This window comes from Oryctolagus cuniculus, chromosome 3 (assembly GCF_051225735.1).
Source record: "Oryctolagus cuniculus isolate XC-2025 breed Fujian yellow rabbit chromosome 3, ASM5122573v1, whole genome shotgun sequence".
Lineage (NCBI taxonomy): Eukaryota > Metazoa > Chordata > Mammalia > Lagomorpha > Leporidae > Oryctolagus > Oryctolagus cuniculus.
In genome coordinates, this window is record NC_142869.1 from 105,879,380 (window position 1) to 105,904,752 (window position 25,373).

Consider the following 25,373-nt stretch of genomic DNA (forward strand, 5'->3'; position numbering starts at 1 on the left):
ACATACAGTAAGAATTAAAACTCAGTTGTTAAGTCGCCAGTCCCATTAAGAGTACAAAAAGTAATTAACAATATCTGTGTATGTGTGTGTGTGTGTGTGTGAGAGAACAGCTGTGCAACTGATGTTTCTGTATCAGTAAAATGCAGCAAAACTGGAAGTTAGTCACTGTAAAAATATTTTAAATCACATTTATGTACATTTTCAAATAAATGCATGTTAATTTATGAATTATGGTTTAAACTGCAAACTACTAGCCCTGTGGGATTTCTTTTCTTTTTCTGCCACAAAACATCTTTAAGTTAACATTTGGGTAAACTGATGTGTTCAGAGACATTCACGAATTCAAAGTAATTGTGAAATATGAGAGGAAATAGGGCTATTTTAACACATAACTCAATTTTTCCTGTCCAAGTATCCCTTTAAAGTGTCACAATAATTTATTCAGAGGTGTCAGTCTCAATCCTAATGCCTCTTTGCTAAGAAATAAACAAATTTCATTTCTGTCAACTGGATTTTTCCCACAATATTCAGAGCGGAAAAATTCTAAGGACAGAATATTAGATTTCAGACATGCTAATGTTCCCATCATTATAAAGAAAAAAAAAGTTTTCTTGCCTTTTATGTTGAGTTTAATCCAACATCCGTACCTAAGGAAAGTTTATATTAAGCCTGTTTCATGCTATACTTAGATAGTTGGAAACTTAAGTCATAAAAATAAACATCATCAAGGTCTCAATGCATTTCAGATAAAAGAAGTTCTCATGGATGCATAATAACTTTATAAGGATTTTTAAGATTTCATGATGACCTCTTTGCACTCAATTATCAACTCGAACCAAGTGATAGAAAAGTGATTACTGTCCAAATTTGTCCATGACTCAATTTATCCATTGATCCAATCAACTCATGTGTTGCTATGACCACAACACAAGGTGAAATAAGAATAAGACATAAGAAGATCTTCCTAAAAGCATCACAAGCAAGGTAGAGTTAGATGCTAGAGGAGAAATATTTAAGAGTTTGTGAGAGCAGGTCATGTATTTGTGACTTGCTCATTACTCTTCACAACTGTCCCCTTAGTAAAAATTTATTGTAGTAGATAAAACATTTTTTTTGTTGAAACAAGGGATAAATATAAGCTTCTCTTGATTTTCCACTTTTCATATTCAATCTTTGTCACATATGTTCAGTTCATTCATACGTTCCAGATATATTTACAGGAAACAAACAGTATGCGAGAAACTGTGAGGCTGGCGCTGCGGTGCAGCGGGTTAAAGCCCTGGCCTGAAACGCCAGCCTCCCATATGGGCGCCAGTTCTAGTCCCGGCTGCTCCTCTTTTGATCCAGCTCTCTACTATGGCTCGAGATAGCAGTGGAAGATGGCCCAAGTCCTTGGGCCCCTGCACCCACATGGGAGACCCAGAAGAAGCTCCTGGCTTCTGGCTATGGGTTGGTGCAGCTCTGGCTGTTGCAGCCATCTAGGGAGTGAACCAGCAGATGGAAGACCTCTCTCTCTGTCTCTACCTCTCTCTGTAACTCTATCTTTCAAATAAATAAATAAACCTTAAAAAAAAAAAACAGTATGCCAGACACTGTGCTAAAGGTTGGGGTTTTGACAGTCAATAACACCTGGGCTCAGAGATATGAAAGCCACACGAAGAGATAGAATGAAGCAAAGTGTCCCTGGCCATGCTTCACTTCTAAGTCATAGTTATCTTCATGTGTATGTGCTGAACCATCTGCTCATCAGACACTGCAATGCTTCTGGCATAAGCAGTGCATTTTCATTAACTGAGCTTCTGCATCTTCCTTAACACACAGCTTAAAAGGCCTCCACGGCAGTGTAGAAGAACCCCAGAACACTGCACTAGGATGTCATACGTGAAATTATATAAGCATAAGAATTCTCTATGACAGAAACACAAATTGGATTAACTGAGGCAGATGAGCAAGCAAATCCATTTGCCTGTGTCACCAGAAAGAGCCAGACTTTATTTAAGCGTCATGGGACTAGGGCCTGATGCTTCCATCATTTGTTCTGCCTCTGTTTCTTTCTCAGCACCCTTTTCACTTTCACATCCTGCTTCTTCCACCAAGCCTGGCTCTGGTTCTGAAAATGCTCAGTTCCTATGCTTAGAGCAGAAAGGAGAGAGCACTTTGTTTCCCTCGCTTTTAAATTTTGGGGGAATACTGTTTAGCTTTTGGGAACAGATCAAAGCATTCACCAGCTCATCCTGAGAATCTATCACCCCTTTGATGGGGCTGAGATCTCTAAATGTGGCCACTGAGCAATCTCCGTATACTGAAAAAGACCCTATATTTTCTTCTTCGTGAGCCTTCCCTCATGGACGCAAGGAACAGTCATGTCTACTATTTGGTATAGAGCTGAAACTCTTATTGCTGACCTCTTTCTCCTGCATCACTTGCAATTGTTCTTAACACTTTTTTGCTCTTGTGTAATAGTCCCAGTCCAAATTTCCCTATAGCCTTTTGAATAATTCACATCTCTACATACAGAGTATGTCATGCATCAGATTATAACCCACATGAGGATACAAAGTAGTTTATCAAAATGGCTAGACAATCATCTGGAAATATGTGCGAAGTCAAAAGAGTAAGACACAGCCTTATCCAACTGCAGTAGCCACCTTCATGTTGACCTAGTCCCTATGTGATGTGAGAAGAGTCAAAACTTCAAGATCAGCTCTAGAAAACTTATCTGACTATTCAGATCCAATAGTTTTGGACATAATTTATTTTTATCCATTAGTTAATATACATATTATAACTGTATTAGTACTATGCATTGTAACTATGATGATCTTTGTTTGAGGTATAGGTTTTAGTCTTTAAGAGCATATTACAAAAATCACAAAACCATCATTCTACTGTAGCACAGAGCTAGGCATACTTGTTGCCTGATAAATGCTTTCAAATAAACTTTTCCACTATGCAATAATCACAAGCACTTTGAGTAACAGAGTGATAATACCTTTTGTTCATCACTTGTCCAACATGACTCTTGACACAGAAGACCTTCCGCATCTGAATGCCCACACCACACGTAGCTTCTCCATTCCAGCCAATGGTTGCATTCAGGGCAGTTACCAATGTGTTTTCAGAACAAGGGCCCCAGGGCATTGTCTCCCAGTAAAGTTGCATACAGGAATGGTCATGGCATAAACGATGTTCTTGGAGGGCTTGACTAGGAGGGCATGGTTTTCCACCTGCAAAATCAGATTAAAAGAGAATACACTGCTGTTGCTGTTATTACTGCTTTTGCTGTTTCTGCAACAGTCTAAAAAGACAGTCATGTTGACACAGCCTTACAAAAGCCTGAGCCTCCACATTCTCACTCTGAGGACAGGGAATTTTGTCCAGAGGAAAAAAATCTGAGGACTACATATTGCAATCTTCTAAATAACAGCCATTCATCCATCTCAATTAGACCATAAAATTAATTGGCTCTACTGTGCACCTCTAGGACAGGTATCTATGGGACAAATTCCAGAGAAATTTGCTTTTCTTTAATACTACTCACCATACATGAAATAATCCATTAGAATAGCTCATGACCTTGAAATGGTTTTATGTTAAGCATAGATGCATACACACACATACACACCCTAGACATAGTCTCCCTTTCTTAAGAGTGGCATTGTTTTTCTTAGAAAGCCATACTATGATAGCTATCCTCTAGCAAGCATGCATTTTACTGCAATTTGAGAAACCTAGAAATATCTGTGAAAGTTTGGCAGAAGAGAGCACATCCTTAAATTCTGAAATCACATTTGACAATGTACTATCCACTGGCAGGGAGACCAGAGAGATGTGCATCCTTACACTCTCGGGAAAGTCAGACAATCAAATTTCATTACTGTCTTCTCGTTCACATTTTTATATCCATGTAATAAGTGGTATGCATCTGAAGTATTGATCCTTTCCTACTCTGCCACACTGTAATGTTTTATTCAGTGGGCTAAATGCCTAAGATTTGTGTCTTTGGTTTTATTATTCTTGTTTTCTTTTTCACATTAAGAACTACTGTCATTTTTTTTCCTCCCAAAAATGTAATAGATAAGAGAGGGCAGCACATGCGCTTTAAGAATATGAAAATCTTCATTTATCTTGAACCTGGCCCCATTTCTCAGGAGCACAAAACAGAATCTTGTTTTAGAAGGAGTTCCTCACAGCCAGTGACTGCTCTAAGCCACTGTTCAAACAGCGTTGGTAAAACGTAAAGCCAGAGGAGGGCATGACAGCACTGATGCCTGTGTCTGAGAATAAAGACCATCGTTACAAATGGTAGGAACAACTGCTCCTCTAATTTGTTCTGATGTCACTGTTCACATTCCCATGGCACTTTTTAGCTTTCTCAGTCATTTTCACAGCTTTCATGTTCTCTCTCTGCCCCCAGCATGTTAGCATGACAGAAAGAAAACCAGGGCATATGGCTTAGGTAGCTCACCAATGGTGGTCCCAGTGGAGACGCCATGTCTCCTGGTATCTAATTTGGATCTCATCTTATCAGAAGCATCCAATTATATTCCCAATCACACCATCTTTTGAAACTGGACGTATGTCAACCAAACTTTGTTTACTTGTACACGAAGTAGAATACAAAATTAAATCCAACTGATGGACATGGTCCATTCTAAATCATAGGCTAAATCATTTCATGCATATATGAACCCATAACTGAGGAACTACAGAATTAAAGAGGGAAAATGCAGGCCAGTGCCATGGCTCATTGGGCTAATCCTCCACCTAGCAGCGCTGGCACACGGGGTTCTAGTCCCAGTCAGGGCGCCAGATTCTTTCCCAGTTGCCCCTCTTCCAGGCCAGCTCTCTGCTGTGGCCCGGGAGTGCAGTGGAGGATGGCCCAAGTGCTTGGGCCCTGCACCCCATGGGAGACCAGGAGAAGCACCTGGCTCCTGCCTTCGGATCAGCGTGGTGTGCCGGCTGCAGTGCACCAGCCGTGGCGGCCATTGGAGGGTGAAGCAACGGCAAAAGGAAGACCTTTCTCTCTGTCTCTCTCTCTCACTGTCCACTCTGCCTGTCAAAAAAAAAAAAAAAAAAAAAAAAAAAAGAGGGAAAATGTATGCATGGATATGTAGCTTCTAACCTCAAGATATCACATGCATACTACTATTTCTACGATACAAACTTCTCAAGACCTATTGGGAAACATAATAATGGAGTTACTAGAAAATAAAAAGGAATGCCTCTGTGTAACAATGTTACTACAAATACAGTTTTGTCAAACTTTATTTTATATTTTTGTTAAACAAATTGTTAAGAATGATATAATACTATACTTTCAGTCAAATCTGATTATTTTAAAATTTACTTTATATGAGTGAAATTGACATCTCTCCCTTTGATTACTGGTTATAGCCCTTGTCTATATTCCTGCTGAATCATGGTCTTTTTACTTGTTTACCTCTTTATGTAATGGAGCATTAAGCCTTTGACTATGATGTAAAATAAAAAATTTATATTAAGGAAATAAAAAAGAGAGATGAAACCCCTTCTGTTACTTACCCTCTCCAGCCAATGCCAGGATGGTTCTTGACCTCATCTGTTTCCCATCTGAGTTTTTATTTGAGCAAGACTGGGAACAGGATGACCACACTGTCCACTCACTCACCACACAGTCCATTCGGCAGGGAATGTTGCAAGTCATTCGCTCAGGAGGAGGGGGTACAGGGCAGAGACTCCCTGGAACATCTTCTCCTGCAATCAACCAGATCAAGACAGATGCTGAGTAATGCCTACTCCAGGCCAGCCCAAGGAACACTGTAGTTCATTGCATCCTCTATCATTTCAGTTGACTTCAGTCAAAATACTTCACCTCATATCTAAAGCAATAAGTTACAGAAGTGATGTTTTTCCCCAGTAATTCATAATATGTCAAGAAAAAAATGCCTAAAGATAATTTGGCATTTAGAAAGGCAGATACCATAGGAAAATGCCCATTTGTCATCCTTCATAGGAACAGCTCTGGCTTCTTCTAGGAATAATTTAGCCATGGATGGCTGGAGATAACTATGATTGACATGTTATTGACAACCATGTTGAATAAGTACATACTTTTCTTCAAAATGAAGGTCAGGCCTGAAAAACGAAAATCTATGTTGAGCAGTCTAGTCAATCTGATAAAGAAAAAATTTATCATTCTAATTTCTTATGGGTGCTTTCACTTCCAAATATTTAAAGTGTTGTTGGTCCTCTTTGTGCCTAATGGTAAGTAATTCAAAATCAAAATGGAAATTAACCTGTGGCTAAAATTATGTAATGCACTAACCCAGAAGTTAAAAGTCAATTTGAAGTTTGTCCTCATACATTTACTCTTCTCCCTCTGAATGACATACTGAACTGATAAGCCAAAAATAACTATACTAAAAAATATGCTACAGGAGCCTGCAATGTGGTGCAGCAGGTTAAGCTACCAGTTGCAATACCAGCATCCCATATCAGAGGGCCAATCCTAGTCCCAGCTGCTCTGGTCCCCAACCAGCTCCCTGCTAAAGTGCCTGCAAAAGCAGCCGACAATGGCCTGAGTACTTGTAGGAAACATGGATAAAGTTCCAGGCTCCTGGGTTCTACCTGGCCCAAGCCCAGGCAGTGTACCCATATGAGAGTGAACAAGTGGATGGAAGATACATCCCCCTCATCTCTCTCTCTCTCTCTCTCTTTTTCTTTCTCTCTGTATCACTCTGAACTTCAAATAAATCAATAAATATTTTTAAAAAGCAAAAGTGGTTAAAAACCATAGTACAACGACACACATCATCAAGGATTCCCAATTTCACTATTGATGCAATGTCTTTCTATTAATGCTATTTACGTCCCTCTGATATATCATAATACACATTGTTTCTGATGTTATAAGATAATCGGTGATAGTGTTTTATAATTAACAGCTACTAACAGCAGCATTTCTATGCTTTGTTTTCTGTATCTCAAAGGAACAAATGATTTCCAAAAACCTCTTCCAGATTACTTACTCACTACTATAATTTAAATATTTCTCTTCATAAGTAATAATTCAATTCTTGCTATTCTTCCTCTCACAGTCTTCTCATAAAAGCAGAGGACACAGAGAATAGAGACACCATTTATTGTTTGAAATAACAACATAAAACGTGCAATGGCAGCTATAAGAGAGAGGCTGTTTTGTCTGAGTGACTTTATGGCTTCGGAATTCTCCTGCCATGATCTGACACGAAAAATAACTGCAGAAGGGACTGGTGTTCACGGAGTATCTGCTTTGTGCCAGGAACTGTGTTTTGCACATATTACTCAGCTTAACCTGTGGCAGCTGTCATTCCTGTCATCTCACAGATAAGGAATCCGACACCTGCAGAGAAAAAGTCGCTCCTGGCCACACAGGCCTAAGCTGGCAATCAATGCAAACTGAGTCCAGAACTTCTGCTTTTACCACTGACCACAGGGTGTCTAATTCCAGGGAGATGGGGATTCTTTTTGTGAGAAAGTAAGTAAAAGTAGCCGACAGTGAGCAAGGCTGCCTGAAGGAGATGATAGTGTAGTGCTAATAACCACATTCATATTTGTAAATGAGGCCAGGCTCATTGCCCTTGAGGTACAAATAAAACTTTTCAAGCATATTATGAGAAGTAATAGAGATTCTAGCAGATAATCAAGCTGAAAGACTACTTCCAATCATTCTCTTTTCAGTCCCAATCTATTTTTAGTTCGTGCCCACACTCACTGTGCACACAAAGAAATACAGGCATATGCATGCACACACGTGCAAACACATAAACACACGGACACCTCACCAGAGCCAAGGGTTGGCCCTTTTTCAAGTCTAAACACAGGCAGCCCCCGCCCTGGTAATGATCAAACTACATCTAATCAAAATTGAATTTCCATATTTATGAATATTATTAGCATTATGTCTACACAAAATACTTTAAAGCAATGTCTTACAAAGAACATTTTGAGGAGTAAGAGATACCCATAAAAGTAGTAATGAAAAATAAAATCAGGGGAGAGTTGAAAACTATTGGGATAAAAAGAGACAGGAACTCCTAGGTCTCCCCAGTGGGTAAGAGGGCCATTGTCTGCTGTCTCCTGGGTATGAATTAGCAGGAAACTGGATCAGAGGCAGAAGTGGGACTTGATGCCAGACTCTCTGAAGTGGCAATCAGGCATTCCATGTAGTGTCTTAACTCTCTGTACCACAATACCTGCCCTTAAAAATTAAATTAAATTAATTAAATTAAATTTTGTAGGGTGCTATGCAATATTTCAACACATATTTACAATGCAAACTCCTCAATCAAGGTAATAAGCAAGTCCATTACTTTATATTTCTTTTATGTTGGGAATCTACCAGTTCCTGGCTTCTTTTTTTCGCACAGTATTTAATACATTATCATGAATGACGATTGTCCTGCTATACTGTGGAATCACAGATCCCAATTCTTCAGTCTGTGTTTGATGCCTTCATTCAGCACCCCACTATTGTCCCTCCCCACCCTTCCCAGCCTTTAGCAATCATTCATTCCATCATTTGTGAGGAGCACCTCGCCTTCAGCAATGGCTATTTCTATAAATATACTTTAAGTAAACCTTTTCCTAGAGAATGATAAAGGCATTAAGGACCATTAGATGAGCATGTACTGCTTGTACATCCAAGCTATACGGTGAGGTCAAATAGGTGAGGTTACCATTGTTTACCTCCCTGGAGTTCAGGATTCATAACAGAGATGAGACATGCATGGAAATAGAACCAAGTTTAGAAGTAAATGTCAAGTTGCCAAAGGGCGATTCAATCAGAAACTACTGCAGCAGTTCAGGGAAGAGGAGGATCTCTGGAGAAACAGCACAACCTTCAACACCAGCAAAGAGGAAAACTGAACGTTGGTGGCAGTGAGCAAGAGTACTTCAGACAATAAAAGTGTCAACAAAAGTGTAGAGGAGGCAAACACAAGGTATTTAGCAGACAGTTAATAATGAAGCTGCATCAAAAGAAGAACAATCGAAGGTTGTAAGAGTTACTTGAGGGGTCTGCGCTGTGGCATAGTGGGTAAGGCCGCCACTTGCATTGCTGGCATCCCATATGGGCGCCAGTACAAGTCCTGGCTGCTCCACTTCCAATCCAGCTCCCTGCTACGGCCTGGGAAAGTAATAGAAGATGGCCCAAGTCCTTGGGCCCCTGTACCCATGTGGGAGACCTGGAACAAACTCCTGGCTCCAGGCTTCGGATTGACGCAGCTCTGGACATTGCGGCCAACTGGGGAGTGAACCAGTGAATGGAAGACCTCTTTCTCTTATTCTCTCTCTCTCTCTCTCTCTCTCTCTCTCTCTCAGCCTTTCCTCTCTCTGTGTAACTCTGACTTTCAAATAAATCTTTTTAAACAAAGAGTTATTTGACATCAACTTCTGAGTGATCTAGACAAGACACAGATATTTTTTCCATATATTTCTCCCTTCCTTAATTTCTAGTTGCTCTGGCCTCCCCTGACCCAATTTAATATCTTCACCAGCCATCAAACATGCAGTGCCCTCAGTATTCAGTTCAGGTGCTTGAATCCTTTTTAAAACCTAAGCTTCCTATTAACTGAGATACGTACTTCCTCACTGCAGTTAAATGCCGATACTCCCATCAACGTTTTTGATAGCTTGTCTATACAGGCTAATACAGACTTGTGAGCAAACAGATCGGAATTTGTTTAAGGAAGTTAAACTAAGCCATAAGCAATCTCTGCAATTCTTGCATAAGCTATTATATAAGTATTCTTTTTAATAAGATTTATTTATTTATTTCAAAAGCAGAGGTACAAAGAGAGAAGAGAGGCAGAGAGATTTTCCATACACTGGCTCGCTCCCCAAATGGCTGCATGGCCAGGGCTGGGCTAGGCTGCAGTTAGGAGTCAGGAGTTACCTCTAGGACCCCCATGTGGGTGGCAGACGCCCAAGCACTCAGGCCATCCTCCTCTGCCTTCTGAGCTGCATTAGCTGGGAGATGAGTGGAAGTACAGCAGCCAGGACTTGAACAGGCGCCCTTATGGGATGACGAGATGCTGGCATTCCAGGAGGAAGCTTAACCTTCTATACCACAGAGCCGGCCCCTATATAAGTATTCCTGCCAAAGAGAGGCCACACAATGGGATCCGGACATGGCATGTTGTAATCACACATGGTGAAGTGTTTTAATCCTAGCCATCAACACTCACCCTCTAGAGGATATCAGGTAACTTCTTTGAGCCTCAGTTATCTCATTTTTTTTTTTTTAACAGGCAGAGTTAGACAGTGAGAGAGAGACAGAGAGAAAGGTCTTCCTTTGCCGTTGGTTCACTCCCCCAAGTGGCCGCTACAGCCGGTGTGTTGCGGCCAGTGCGCTGTGCTGATCCGAAGCCAGGAGACTGGTGCTTCCTCCTGGTCTCCCATGCGGGTGCAGGGCCCAAGGACCTGGGCCATCCTCCACTGCACTCCTGGGCCACAGTAGAGAGCTGGACTGGAAGAGGAGCTACCGGGAAAGAATCCAGCGCCCCAACCAGGACTAGAACCCGGGGTGCCGGCGCTGCAGGTGGAGGATTAGCCTAGTGAGCCGCAGTGCCGGCCCAGTTATCTCATTTTTAATTATGAAATAACACTTACCTTTCAGGGGTAGTCTTAGGATTAGGTATCATTTATGCAACATGTGTGTCAAAGCATGTAACATATGGTGAGCTCTCAACATATAAAAAACTTAAAATATATTGTTTTCAAGCTGGTGCCACAGCTCACTAGGCTAATCCTCTGCCTTGCGGCACTGGCACACCGGGTTCTAGTCCTGGTCGGGGTGCCGGATTCTGTCCCGGTTGCCCCTCTTCCTGGCCAGCTCTCTGCTGTGGCCAGGGAGTGCAGCGGAGGATGGCCCAAGTCCTTGGGCCCTGCACCCCATGGGAGACCAGGAGAAGTACCTGGCTCCTGCCATCAGATCAGTGCGGTGTGCTGGCCGCAGCGCGCCGGCCGCGGTGGCCATTGGAGGGTGAACCAACGGCAAAGGAAGACCTTTCTCTCTGTCTCTCTCTCACTGTCCACTCTGCCTGTCAAAAAAAAAAAAAATATTGTTTTCAAAGATGCCTACCTATCACAAAAAAACAAGGATCTTCTTCATCTGAAAAGTTCTAGGTATTTATTTCATAGTAATGGAAAGTTCTTGCTTTACCATTCATATTTGTGTGCAAAAATATATAGGATATTTATACTTATTCAGATTACTATATTGAAATGATTAGCTAAAAGCATTTAAGGGACAAAAATAATCACTTGCCTGTGAACAACCTGATCTGCCCCTTTACATTGGTATAATTATCTTCCCATTGTAAGGGAAAACCTATCTCAAAGGAGGAACATTTATGCTTTCCTGTTTCATTTTCTGGAAAAGATCAATGAAACCAACTGAAATCTCCAGCAAGCCTGGAAAATAAAGCAGCACACAGGACAGAGGCTTAGCCATTAAAAGCGATTTTCACAAGCTCTGATAATCTAATGTCATCATAAAACAGAATATATTTAAGAGGGAAATTGAATTCATCTCTCAAGAAGACTGTATGAAATTACTCTCAGACCTCACCAGCCTCCCTGGGATCAATAATGACAAACCATGTTCTTTCCCCATGGAGTAGACTTATTTAAAGTAGTTGTGACTCATGGAATACGGGATATGGTGCTGCGTTGACCTCATTGCTTAGTGTTTTGTTAAAAAGTTCTTACTGATACAATTCACAAAACATTAACCCATCTCAACAGTTAAACAGCATTTAGTACACTCAACATGGTGTGAACAACCACTTCCATCCAGTTACAAAATATTTTTATGACTCCAACATGAAGCCTGTATCCTTTTATCTCTTCCCATCAATACATGGAAACCACTCATTTACAGTCTACATCTATGGATCTATCCATTCTGAATATTTCATATAACCTGAAGCACATACTCTGAGTTTTTGTGTCTGTTTTTTTTCAGCAGCATAATGTTTTGGAAACTCATCCACATTTTTGCATGTTTCAGTACTTCATCCCATTTTATTAGATAACATTCCATTATATATGTATATTCCCAAAATTTGCTTGTTGATTCGCCTGCTGATGGACATGTGGTATGTTTCCAGGTTTTCAATATTGTGAACAGTGCTGCTATGATCACATAGGTGTATGTACTTATTAAAGTAGCTGTTTTCAATGCTTTGGGGTTTATACTAACATAGAATTCTCGAGTCATATTCATCACTTGATTTTGTTTGCATGTGAATCTGGGGACTGTGGTACATTAGCCAGATTACTAGGCCCTGTAAACAATGCACATTAATGTTCAAATGCTTGCACATTAGTGACCAAAGTTAAAAAACATTCAAACAAGAGATCCTTGAATGTATGAATATACATATGATTCTTTTTTTTTTTTTTTGACAGGCAGAGTTAGACAGTGAGAGAGAGAGAGACAAAGAGAAAGGTCTTCCTTCCGTTGGTTCATTCCCCAAATGGCTGCCTTGGCCAGTGCTGTGCCGATCCGAAGCCAGGAGCCAGGTGCTTCTTCCTAGTCTCCCATGCGAGTGCAGGGCCCAAGCACTTGGGCCATCTTCCACTGTCTTCCCGGGCCACAGCAGAGAGCTGGACTGGAAGAGGAGCAACCGGGACAGAATCTGGTGCCCCAACCGGGACTAGAACCCAGGGTGCCGGCGCCACAGGCAGAGGATTAGCCTAGTGAGCTCTGGCGCCCACCTACATATGATTCTTAAACAGTGTTTCTTTTTGGTTCCAATGTATATGCTACCTAAGCTATAAATAGATCACAGCCAACTCTCTATGACTACTGGCTAAGAAACCACACAAATATAACCCTGATAGGATTATCAGAGTTTGGGTTTTATGCTTTTTATATCAAACTACGTATTGTGTTTTGTTATAGTCTTTGTTTAGTGAAATTTAAGGAACTAGAATTTGATATTATAAACCACCAACCATTGTATTAACAATGCACAACCAACATAGTGGATATGTGTTGGATTCTGACTCTATAACACTAGTGTCCAAAAGGGAAAACATAAAGAAAAAGTACAGATATGGACATAAAAAAATAAAAAAAAAAACCAGAAATCCACATACCCCTAAATCTACAGTATGATTAGAAATGTGGACCAACAATTTTTAATTACACAAACTTCAAACTGCTTTACTCTTCCAAAAATAATTCACACTGGGAACTTTATTGATAGTTGCTCTGGTATGCTATTATACTATCTATAGAAAATAATATAACAGTCATCAAAAATACTATACATGTCATAAAATTTTATGTCCTATTTAAACCTCAGAAAAGAATGTCAATACCTTTTGATTAAATGCTTGCCAACAGCTGAATAAGATATCAACAGACAGTACACAGCAAATTTAGTGGATTCACATGTGTTTAATCCCATTTTTTAAATCTAAATATTATCTGCTCAAAAGAAAGTTGCCCCTGGCCACTTGTGGACTGAGGTCCTAACAAGCTAAGGAAATGTTTATATTTCAGACTAATAAAACAAAACTAAAGCTTAGGACAAAACAGAAGCTATTTGCAACATCTTAATAAAGCCAGCAACATAATTAATATTTCTACTTGCTAATTTTACAATATAAAGCTTATAAAATTTATACATATAGAAAAGCAAATAAATTTGATGTTAAGTATTATAATATTAACAACAACATCAAAACTGCAATAAAATAACAATACCATGCAATCATTTGGGAAACTTATAGAGTGAACCAGACTCTAGCCAACCATATTAAATGTATTTTTATTGAATATTCATGTGAATATCATTAATTTGGCACTATTCCTTTGCCAGAGACATTAGAGAGTTTTAAAAATTTGTTCAATATTTTTACTTACAGAGACACGAATTATCTGAGCTGAGATTAGAAAATGGGTTTGTAAGATGTTATAAACTGTATTTTCATCCAGCAGGTTGTATTGCTTTCCAGTTTGCATCTTATATATGTCTTTCTATTTACATTCTTTGAATTCCAAGCCATGAAGAAGGGATTTCACACAATTATTAATACCTTATCCGTAAGTTCAGCATTACCGGAAGTAAGCTCAAAGGACTGGGCACCACAATTGTCTGGAAACTGCACAAAGAAATCGGGTGGAATCTAGCAATGATTTTTTTTAACTTTTATTTAATAAATATAAATTTCTAAAGTACAGCTTTTGGATTACAATGGCTTTTTCCCCGCTATAACTTCCCTCCCACCTGCAACCCTCCCATCTCCCGCTCCCTCTCTCATTCCATTCACATCAAGATTCATTTTCAATTATCTTTATATACAGAAGATCAATTTAGTATGTATTAAGTAAAGATTTCAATAGTTCGCACTCACACAGAAACACAAAGTGTAAAACACTGCTTCAGTACTAGTTATAGTATTTATTCACATTGTACAACACAGTAAGGACAGAGATCCTACATGGGGAGTAAGTGCACAGTGACTCCTATTGTTGACTTAACAATTGACACTCTTGTTTATGGCATCTGTAATCACCCTAGGCTCTTGTCATGAGCTTCCAAGGCTATGGAAGCCTCTTGAGTTCACCAACTCTGATCTTTTTTTTTTTATTTTTTTAACTTTTATTTAATGAATATAAATTTCCAAAGTACGGCTTATGGATTACAATGGCTTCCCCCCATAACGTCGCTCCCACCCGAACCCTCTCCTTTCCCACTCCCTCTCCCCTTCCATTCACATCAAGATTCATTTTCGATTCTCTTTATATACAGAAGATCAGTTTAGCATACTTTAAGTAAAGATTTCAACAGTTTGCTCCCACACAGAAACATACAGTGAAAAATAATAGATGATTTTTTAAATGATGATGAAATCAGATCAGACCTATTGTCATGTTTAATCCCAGTGAGAGTCAAGTTGGGAATTGATAATTTCTTCTTCTTCTTCTTTTTTTTTTTTTTTACAGATCAGTTTAGTATACATTAAGTAAAGATTTCAACAGCTTGCACCCCATAGAAACATAAAGTGAAAAATACTGTTTGACTACTCATTATACCATTAAGTCTCAATGTACAGCACACTAAGGACAGAGATCCTACATGAGGAGTAAGTGCACAGTGACTCCTGTTGTTGACTTTACCAATTGACACTCCTGTTTATGGCATCAGTAGTCTCCCTATGCACCAGTCATGAGTTTCCAAGGCTATGGAAGCCCCTTGAGTTCTCCGACTCTTATCTTGTTTAGACAAGGTCATAGTCAAAGTGGAGGTTCTCTCCTCCCTTCAGAGAAAGGTACCTCCTTCCTTGAAGACCTGTTCTTTCCACTGGGATCTCACTCACAGAGATATTCACTTAGGGTTTTTTTTTTTTTTTTTTTTTTTTTTTGCCAGAGTGTCTTAGCTTTCCATGCCTGAAATGCTCTCATGGGCTTTTCAGCCAGATCCGAGTGCCTTTAGGGCTGATTCTGAGGCCAGAGTGCTGTTTAGGACATCTGCCATTCTATGAGTCTGCTGAGTATCTCGCTTCCCATGTTGGATCACTCTCCCCTTTATTTATTCTATCGGTTAGTATTAGCAGGTACTAGACTTGTTTATGTGCTCCCTTTGACTCTTAGTCCTTTCATTATGATCAATTGTGAACTGAAATTGATCACTTGGAATAGTGAGATGGCATTGGTACATGCCACCTTGATGGGATTAAATTGGAGTCCCCTGGTATGTTTCTAACTCTACAATTTGGGGCAAGTCAGCTTGAGCATGTCCCAAATTGTACATCTCTTTCCTCTCTTATTCCCACTCTTATGTTTAACAGGGATCACATTTCAGTTAATTTTCAACACTTAAGAATAACTGTGCATCAATTACAGAACTAAACCAGTCATATTAAGTAGAACAGATAAAAAAAACTACTAAGAGGGATAATGTATTAAGTTGTTCATTAACAGTCAGGGCTATGCTGATCAAGTCACCGTTTCTCATAATGTCCATTTCACTTCAACAGGTTTTCTTTTTGGTGTTCAGTCAGTTGTCACCGATCAGGGAGAACATATGGTATTTGTCCCTTTGGGACTGGCATATTTCACTCAGCATGATGTGTTCCAGATTCCTCCATTTTGTTGCAAATGACTGGATTTCGTTGTTTCTTACTGCGGTATAGCATTCTAAAGAGTACATATCCCATAATTTCTTTATCCAGTCTACTGTTGATGGGCATTTATGTTGGTTCCAGGTCTTGGCTATTGTGAATTGTGCTGCAATAAACATTAGGGTGCAGACCGCTTTTTTGTTTGCCAATTTAAATTCCTCTGGGTAAATTCCAAGGAGTGGGATGGCTGGGTCGAACGGTAGGGTTATCTTCAGGTTTCTGAGGAATCTCCAGACTGACTTCCATAGTGGCTTGACCAGTTTGCATTCCCACCAACAGTGGGTTAGTGTCCCTTTTTCCCCACATCCTCGCCAGCATCTGTTGTTGGTAGATTTCTGTATGTGAGCCATTCTAACCGGGGTGAGGTGAAACCTCATTGTGGTTTTGATTTGCATTTCCCTGATTGCTAGTGACCTTGAACATTTTCCCACAAAAACAAAACAAACAACCCACTTATGAGATGGGCCAAGGACCTCAACAGACATTTTTCAAAAGAGGAAATCCAAATGGCCAACAGGCACATGAAAAAATGTTCAAGGTTCAACTCTGATCTTATTTAGACAAGGTCATTGTCAAAGTGGAAGTTCTCTCCTCCCTTTAGAGAAAGGTACCTCCTTCTTTTGGCCTGTTCTTTCTACTGGGATCTCACTCGCAGAGATCTTTCATTTAGGTCTTTTTTTTGCCAGATTGTCTTTGCTTTCCTTGCCTAAAATATTCTCATGGGCTCTTCAGCCAGATCTGAATGCCCTTATGGGCTGATTCTGAGGCCAGAGTGCTATTTAGGACATCTAGCAATGATTTTCAAAAATAAAAATTTAAGCAGATGAAGCAGAGTGAAGAGTGAAGAGACAGAAGGAACAGACAGAATTCAAAGACAAATAAGAAGAGTAAAGTAGGAAAAATCAGCAAAATAGTACAATAGATGAGGAGATAATGACATGAATACAGGCAAAAATATAATTCTGATATATGTTTGCTCACAAAGTGAAACACAAGCAAACACTAATCTCTAAGAAAAGAAAGAGAACATAAGGACAAAATCTAGAATGAGCAGGGGAAGAAAGCCCAAGAGAAACTCTAAACAGAAAATACTTCCTGTAAGAAATAATAACAGCTGAGGGGCCAGGGCTGTGGCGCAGTGGGTTAACACCCTGGCCTGAACTGCTGGCATCCCATATGGGCACCAGTTCGAGACCTGGCTGCTCCACTTCCTATCCAGCTCTCTGCTATTGCCTGGGAAAGCAGTAGAACATGGCCCAGGTCCTTGGACCCCTGCATCCTTGTGGGACACCCAGAAGAAGCACCTGGCTCCTGGCTTCAGATGGGTGCATCTCCAGCCATTGCAGCCAACTAGGGAGTGAACCAGCAGATGGAAGACCTCTCTCTCTCTCTCTCTCTCTCAGCCTCTCCTCTGTGTAATTCTGACTTTCAAATAAATAAATAAATCTTTTAAAAAAAGAAATGACAACAGCTGAAAAAAGGAAAACGATATTTCTAAGAGAACAGATTTGACTAAGGCCAGGAGCTAGCTGCAATTGCATCTGCCGGGCAGGTAAGCTCTTTGTTACAGATGCTGTTCAATGGAGCAGCTGCACCAACTTCTTCAGCACAGGATGTGGTGATCGTATATGTACCTGGCACAATCTGGTAGTATTTGTAACATAAGAAACTCAATTTACCCTCAGAACACTAATGACAGCAAATACATACATAGTATTTAATAGATGTTAATTACCGCTCCCAGTGAGTCAATTAAATTAAATTTCACAATGATCCTATGAGACTCTTACTATAATCACTTTGTATGTAAGGACACTGAGTCCTGGATGAGTAAAGCAACGTCTGCACAAGCAAACATAAGAGCAGAGCAGAGCTTTACTTGGACCTGGGGAACCTAGTCCTAGAGCCCGCTCTTCACCACGATGCCTTATTGTTAACGCTTGTCTTCTACTCTCTCTCTAGATAATTTATTTACCTGTGTACATAGGCTCAACCTGTGGAAAGCCAGTCAGCTCTAAGCTTATGACACCTGCACATGTGAATATTGTACTAAGGACTACTAAATGTGACAAATGTGAAAGAGCAGAAGCAGACTGATTTACAGGCAAACAGGTGCTCAAAAATAGCGCAGAAAAGTTCATAACATGTCTTGGTGCTGAAATGTCCTATTTCCTTGGGTCCAGGCATATGTACAAGAGGGAAGCTTTTTTAAAAGATATATTTATTTCAAAGGGAGAATAATGGGGTTGGGGGCAGCATATATAGAGAGAAGAAGAGATCTTCAATCTACTGGTTCACTCCTCAAATGTCCACAACTGCTGGGTCTGGTCCAGAATGAAACCAAGAGCCTGTAACTCCATTTGGGCTGCCAGATGGACGGAAGGGACCCACATATTTGAGCCATCTTCCACTACTTTCCCAGGCACATCAGCAGGAAGCTGGATCAGAAGCAGAGCAGCTAGGACTTGAACCAACACTCAGAAATGGGATGCTGGTATCACAGGTAGTGGCTTATCCACCACACCACAGCACTGTGTAAAATGTTTCCACAAGTACTCATATGACTTACTTGTGGGGAAAGTAACATTTTTTTTCCTGAAAATGATATCAACTTGCCCACAAGCCCCAATAGGAGCAAGTCAGAGTGAGGTTAAAGAGGCATCCATTTAAAGTGCCTTTGTCACATGTGATAAATCTTTTTAGTCAATTCAGCCTCAGATTTCTAATGTTTCTCCCCTTCCTCCTTTTTTGCTCCTGGTGGCAGCCAAGTGTCCAAGAGACATGTATGTATCAATGTTTCATACTCTTCTGTGAATTTTGTTAGTTCCCAGATTGAGTCATTTTCATTAGGCACAGCCTCTGGAGTACATGTGCATCTACAGCGAATTTCTAGGATCCCTGTCACGAGTTCTCATTTCCTGGTCCACATATTTTATATTCACCTACACCTGACTCCAACAAAGTTTCAGTTTCCCAGGAAATCAAAATCCGCACATCCTACACTGGGGCATGCAGGGGTTTGGAGACCAACCCTGTGTCATCTGTAAGCCTGGGGATGTGGCTATGTGGGCGGGGAGGAGTTAGCTCAACTCCACTCTAGACCAAAATGCAGAGGGTCACTTCCTCTGCTCCACCTTCCTGTTAATGTCTGAAATTCCTAATATTTTCACTTCCTCTGCACAATATTTCATCTGCACAATGAGAGGGAGGCCACAGACTCAAGTATCTACTGTCTTCTGCTCATCTTCCCCAGGTTCCTCCTTCTGATCTAGGAAACCGGCCAATGCAGATGCTGGCTTATGCACACACAGCATATTCCAAGTACTTTGGCTTTCTGTTTTGATGTTTGAAGGGAGCTACTTGGAATCTACAAAACACTTTTCACACATAAGCCTAGCTTTTGCAAAGAGAGCCTGATTTTCTCTGAAACAAACTTCATGATTCCATGTTTTGGCACTGACTTTTCTGTTGTGTTTGCAGTTTGCTAACCCTAACTTGTCTGGGCACAGTGAGAACCTCTGAAATAAAGAGGAGAAGCAGGGGTCTAGTACAATAAGGCACAGAAAACCTTATTGATTATACCTCAAAATACGATCTGATGGGGCGGGTGTTGTGGCACAGCAGGTTAAGCTGCCACCTGCAATACCAGCATCCCACATCAGAGCACTGGTTCTAGTCCCAGTTGCTCTGCTTCTAACCTCTGCTAATGCACTTGGGAGAACATCAGATGATAACCAAAGCACTTGGAGCCCCGTAACCCATGTGGGAAATCAGGATGGAGTTCCACGCTCCTGGCTTCGCCCTGGCCCAATCCCAATTGCCACAGCCATTTCGAGTGAACAACTGGAGGAAAGATCCCTCCCCCTACTTCCCTTCTCATGTGTATGTGTGTCTCCCTCTTTCTGTAAATAAGCCTTTCAACTAAATAAAAAAATCTTTACAAATAAATGCCATCTGATGACAATGCTTAATGCAGTAACCTTGTTTCTCATAAGGGTTTTATACAGAGACCCTGCATGATTTTAAAAAGATGAATCAAGCACAGTAATAATGGAGTAAATTAGTAATTGTTATAATGTAGAAAGTGATTCTTCTAAAGGGAAATTATCGAACAAATAAACAGTGCATTATTATCTAAAACACATTTGATGAAAAGTTGTAACATCTGGATTTGCAGTCTTTGACATCCACCAAAATGTATGACCTTGGAAGATGTTAAGCTCCTTTTGGCTCCAGATGCCTGCACAGAATTGGGTGGGCATAGGATCATCCCTGATTATATTATTGGGTCTGGTGGTGGATCAGAAGCTAATGTAAAATAATTCTTAGGAAACTGCAAAATACCATTTATGTATGGCTTTTTTATTTTTGGTGAAAATGGGGATAAAGGACATTCCAAATAGAAAAATGATTTAGGCCAAAGACACTATCTCCTTTCTCCAATTCAATTTTATCTTAGATAGGAAAGTATAAATGGGACTGAAATTATTATAAGTCAGAAATAATATCACTCATTTCATCTAGGTAGCCAGTCAGTTAACAATGCAGAAGAGGGTTTGGACAAACTTGAATATGAGGTACACCTTTAGAAAATACTTCAAGTTCCTTTAAATTTTTCTTAAATAACTGAAAAAAATCAATACTTTTAAGTTAGACTAGCTAAGTCATTAGAATAAATTGACAACACATCGGTAAGGAACAATCATTTCTCTCTGTGATTAACCTTCAGAAATGTATTTTTTATGAATGTACATGGGAAATGCATCTTAATTGATTTAATTACCTCACTATAATTGCACAATTAAGATGTTTTCAATTTCTCTGCAATAAACAACATGACAATACTATTTCTGACCATACTGTTGATCACTTTCCCAAGAAAAAATTTCTATAAATACAAAAACAAAGTCAAGGGATATGAACCCTAGTAAGGTTCTTGTAAGAAAAAGTTACCTATTTGTTTTCCCCATTATTTACCATCTCCTATAGCTTTTAAGTGAACATACAGTAAAATTCTGTTCGTGTTGTATAGTTCTAAGTTTTGGCCAAGGCATCATCTTGTAAACACCACAGAAACTGTGACACAGCACTATTCTATCACTGCCTCTGAGTGGTCCTTTGTATTCAGCTCCTCCCCCAAGTCCTAACCCTTGGTGATCATTGATCTGTTTTCTGTCCCTACAGAACTGCTTTATACTCAGAATGTCATACAAATAAAATTGCACAGTCTTTATCCTTTTATGCCTTACTTTTTTCACCCAGCAATGTGCACGGGGAGGTACATTCATATTGCTGCACCTATCAAAAATTCGTTCTTTTTTGTCACGGAGTAGTCCTGCCTTGTACAGATGTAGCACATTGTGTTTATCCATCCCCTTGCTGAAGGACATTTGGGTTGCATCCAGGTTTTGATGACTATGAGTAAAGCTGCTAAACAGGATTTTGTGTAAATATAAACATTCACTTATCTCGGGTAAATAATTAAGGGTGGGATTGTTGAGTCATATGGTAAATGAAGAAGGAAACCGTCAAGCTGTTTCCCCATTGTCTCCTCTATGTGCTTTGTATGATTTTACCTTCCCATGAGCAATGCACCAGGGTTCTACTTGTTGTGCACTTTTACAAGCACTTGGTATGGCCAGCTTTTTTTTGTTATTTATTTTTCATCATTTTTACAGGTGTGTAGTGATATTACACTGCAATGTTAATTTGCATTTTCCTAATGATTAATGATGTGATGCCTCTTTTCATGCACTTATTTGCCATCTAAATGTTTTCTGTGGTGAAGGGTCATTTCAAAACTTTCACTTAGTTTTCAGTTGGGATGTTCACTTTCTTATTAATATTTAAGAGTTCTTATATACTCTTCATAGAAATTCATTGTCAGACATGCATTCTAGCAGCCTGACTTTCCATTTTCTTAACAATATCTTCTACATAACAAAAGTTTTAATTTTGCGAAGATCCAATTTCTTAACTTTTCCTCTATGTATTATGCTTCAGTGTAATATGCAGTTTTCTTTTAAAAAATGAAATTTTAGGAAGCAACAGAAAATACTTATTTTTCTGCTGGGAGTGTTGGAAAGGAAGGGAAAAGTGAGTTGAAGTTTACACAACAGACCCTAGAATTTTTGTATTTCAAATAGAGTAAATTCTTCAATGTGTGACTCCAGTGAATATATAACACTAACACTAGTTTTTCAAATAGGATACCAATGTTTTTCAGTGGCAAATATTTACTAATGTTAACTGAAAGGGCAGAATAATAGCAACCTGACATGCATGATCAATGAAAATTACTATCTGGCTCAAACACCATTCATAAAGTATAATATACTCTAATGTACAATGTATGACAATGAGGCTTGTCCTTTACAACACTGGACCAAACATCTGGTACATCTGGCACACAAAAGGTCTCAATGAATTCTGGATGAAAGAAAAATGACAAGTAAAGGAAATTATGTAGAGACTGCTTACGCTATAAACTAACATGTTTTCATAGTATAGATGCTCCTTAAATTATGATGGGGCCACATCCCAATGAAATCCTTGTAATTCAAAAACGCAATAAAATCTAAAATGCATTTACTGTCCCTACCAGACATGACAGTTTAACAACAGAGCATACTCGCTGGGTCCCAGGTGTGGGAAGAGAAACATCTGGCCGATGCACCATGTAACTTCTGCAAAACCATTTGGTCTGGCTCCACCAAGACAACCATAAGCAGGACTCAAAACACAATAAATCTGTAGAGGCTAATTTTTCAATTGATAATTTTGTATGGCATGAAAATGATGTTTTAATATCCAAATGGTCCTTGGCAAAAAAAAAAAAAAAAAGATTCCATATCCTTTGCTCACTCTCCAAAATGTGTCTCAGTACTTCACTGCCGCTGCTCAGCATCATGAGAGAGTTCTATACCACATAGCACCAGCTCAGGAAAAGACCAACATTCAAAATACAAAGTGCGATTTCTACAGTATGTGTATCACTCTCACATCATCATGAAGTTGAAAAATTGTGAAGTCAAACTATAATATAAGAGGACCATCTATGTTCACCCACTCCTATAGATTTCTAGCCCCAAAGTGTTTTTTAAGTTAAAAATCATTATATTTTAATTTCTGGTACCACTACCACAGGGCAGTTTATGTGATGTAATGAAAAGAAAAATACAAAGCAAAAGCAGATAAAAAGCCTCAGGAATGTATATTTAATTGACACTACACTGCATTCATCAGTAGCTGCACTGTTTGCAAACTGTGGCTATGACAGTCCTGAATAAGAGTTTCCTGATTAAGATGCAGTTACTTTTCTGAGTTAGGATCATCATTCCTTCTGTGGCAGATTTTTGTAGTTACTCTAATGTCTTTGGGATGACTGTGTCAAAGCATCCTACTAGTTTCCTGCCAAACTCCTCATTTTATCTCCTGCTAAGAACTGTAGTCCAGTTTTGCTATTTTTAGAACCTTCAGCTACGATATGCACCACTTCCACCGCCAAATCCATAACCACCACCATAAAGGACTTCCCAAGCTTCTTCCACCAAAACTGCCCCCTTCCAGGAGTCCATGATTTGACTGCTGTTGTTCACTATAATTTCCAAAATCACTGTAGTCCCTACCACCACCATAGTTACCTTCACTATTTCCTCCCTCACTGTCACAATCATATCCTCTCCTCCCGCATACCTAGACCTGATGTTCCCCATCCTGGTCGACTACCACCAAAGCCTCCTCTGTTACCGTCACCAGGACCACAACCATGATTGCCAACATGACCTCGAAAATGAATATATCTATCATTGCCTCCTCCATAACTTCCCCTGCTGCCACTAGCTCCACCATAATAGTCTCTTCTTCCACCAAAGATCTCAACACAGCCAAAATTACCTCCAGGACCGCCAGAGGTTCCTCCCTGACATACAAAGTTGCCAGATCCACTTCCCCGGCCTCTTGGTGATCCAGCAGCAGACTGTTATCTCATTTAGAAAGGGCCTTTTCACTTCACAACTATGTCCATTAATATTTGGTGTTTCTGAGCAAATTTTATCAACTGTATCACGATCATCACAAGTTACAAAAGCAAATCTTTGGCCGGCGCCACGGCACAATAGGCTAATTCTCCACCTAGTGGCACCGGCACACCGGGTTCTAGTCCCGGTCGGGGCGCCGGATTCTGTCCCGGTTGCCCCTCTTCCAGGCCAGCTCTCTGCTATAGCCAGGGAGTGCAGTGGAGCATGGCCCAAGTCCTTGGGCCCTGCACCCGCATGGGAGACCAGGAGAAGTACCTGGCTCCTGCCATCAGATCAGCGCGGTGTGCAGGCCGCAGCACGCCAGCCGCGGCGGCCATTGGAGGGTGAACCAAGGGCAAAGGAAGACCTTTCTCTCTGTCTCTCTCTCTCACTGTCCACTCTGCCTGTCAAAAAAAAAAAAAAAAGGCAAATCTCTTTTTCTCCACCCTGTCTTCCTGAACTTCTAGGGTTTCAGTCTTGCCATTCTTAACATAGTTTCTCAAAGTATATTCTTCCTTCTCTTTAACACCACCACCAACAGTGACCTTCACTGTCAGAGGGGCACCTGGCTTTACCAAATCTGCTCTAGAAATAGCTCTCTGTGGTTCCAAAACATATCCACTGACTTTGTGTCATGGAGCACACATTGCTGAATTCACCTCTTCTACACAAGTCACAAAACCCAAGTCCCTGGGACCTTCACTTCAGTCAGGGTTGGGGGGGTCTCATTACCACACAGTCTGTAAGTGTGCCCCATTTTTCACAATGTTCTCTCAAACTGTCACCTGTGGTTTCAAAGCTCAGACCACCAATAAACAGTTTCCTCAACCGCTCCAGTTCCTTTGGATCATGGCCCTCTGCCTTTCAGTGATGGTGGTGATGGCAACAGCCAGGCTGGGGATGACTGGGCAGCATTTTTACCTCCATTTTGAGACACATTTGCCTCCTCCAACTCAATGTCTCTAACGCCTTTCAGGTTCAATGTCTATACTCCCAATGTTAACTGAGCAGTACTACAGCATAATGGATCCTGGAATCAGACTTCCCGACTTCAATCCTGCCTCTGTCACTTTTGCTTATACTTCAACTTCTCTGTGCCTCAGTGTCCCCATCTGTACCATGAAGACTTTTATTCCACACCAACATCTAACAATACTTGAAGAAGAAATATACAAGAACTGAAGATATTAAAGC

At 40.2% G+C, this 25,373-nt stretch overlaps 1 protein-coding gene across 7 annotated transcripts in view; it reads right to left on the reverse strand.

The window, feature by feature from the left end:
• Window positions 1-25,373, reverse strand: part of THSD7B (thrombospondin type 1 domain containing 7B) — a 985,451-nt gene that overhangs the window by 440,782 nt on the left and 519,296 nt on the right. For all 7 annotated transcript variants that reach the window (XM_051849593.3, XM_089329248.1, XM_070071551.2 and 4 more), the window contains 2 exons: window positions 5,545-5,736; window positions 2,993-3,227 (listed from right to left, as the gene is read on the reverse strand). In XM_051849593.3, coding sequence (XP_051705553.3) covers window positions 2,993-3,227; window positions 5,545-5,736 — 427 coding nt within the window. The remainder of the gene's footprint in view (window positions 1-2,992; window positions 3,228-5,544; window positions 5,737-25,373) is intronic.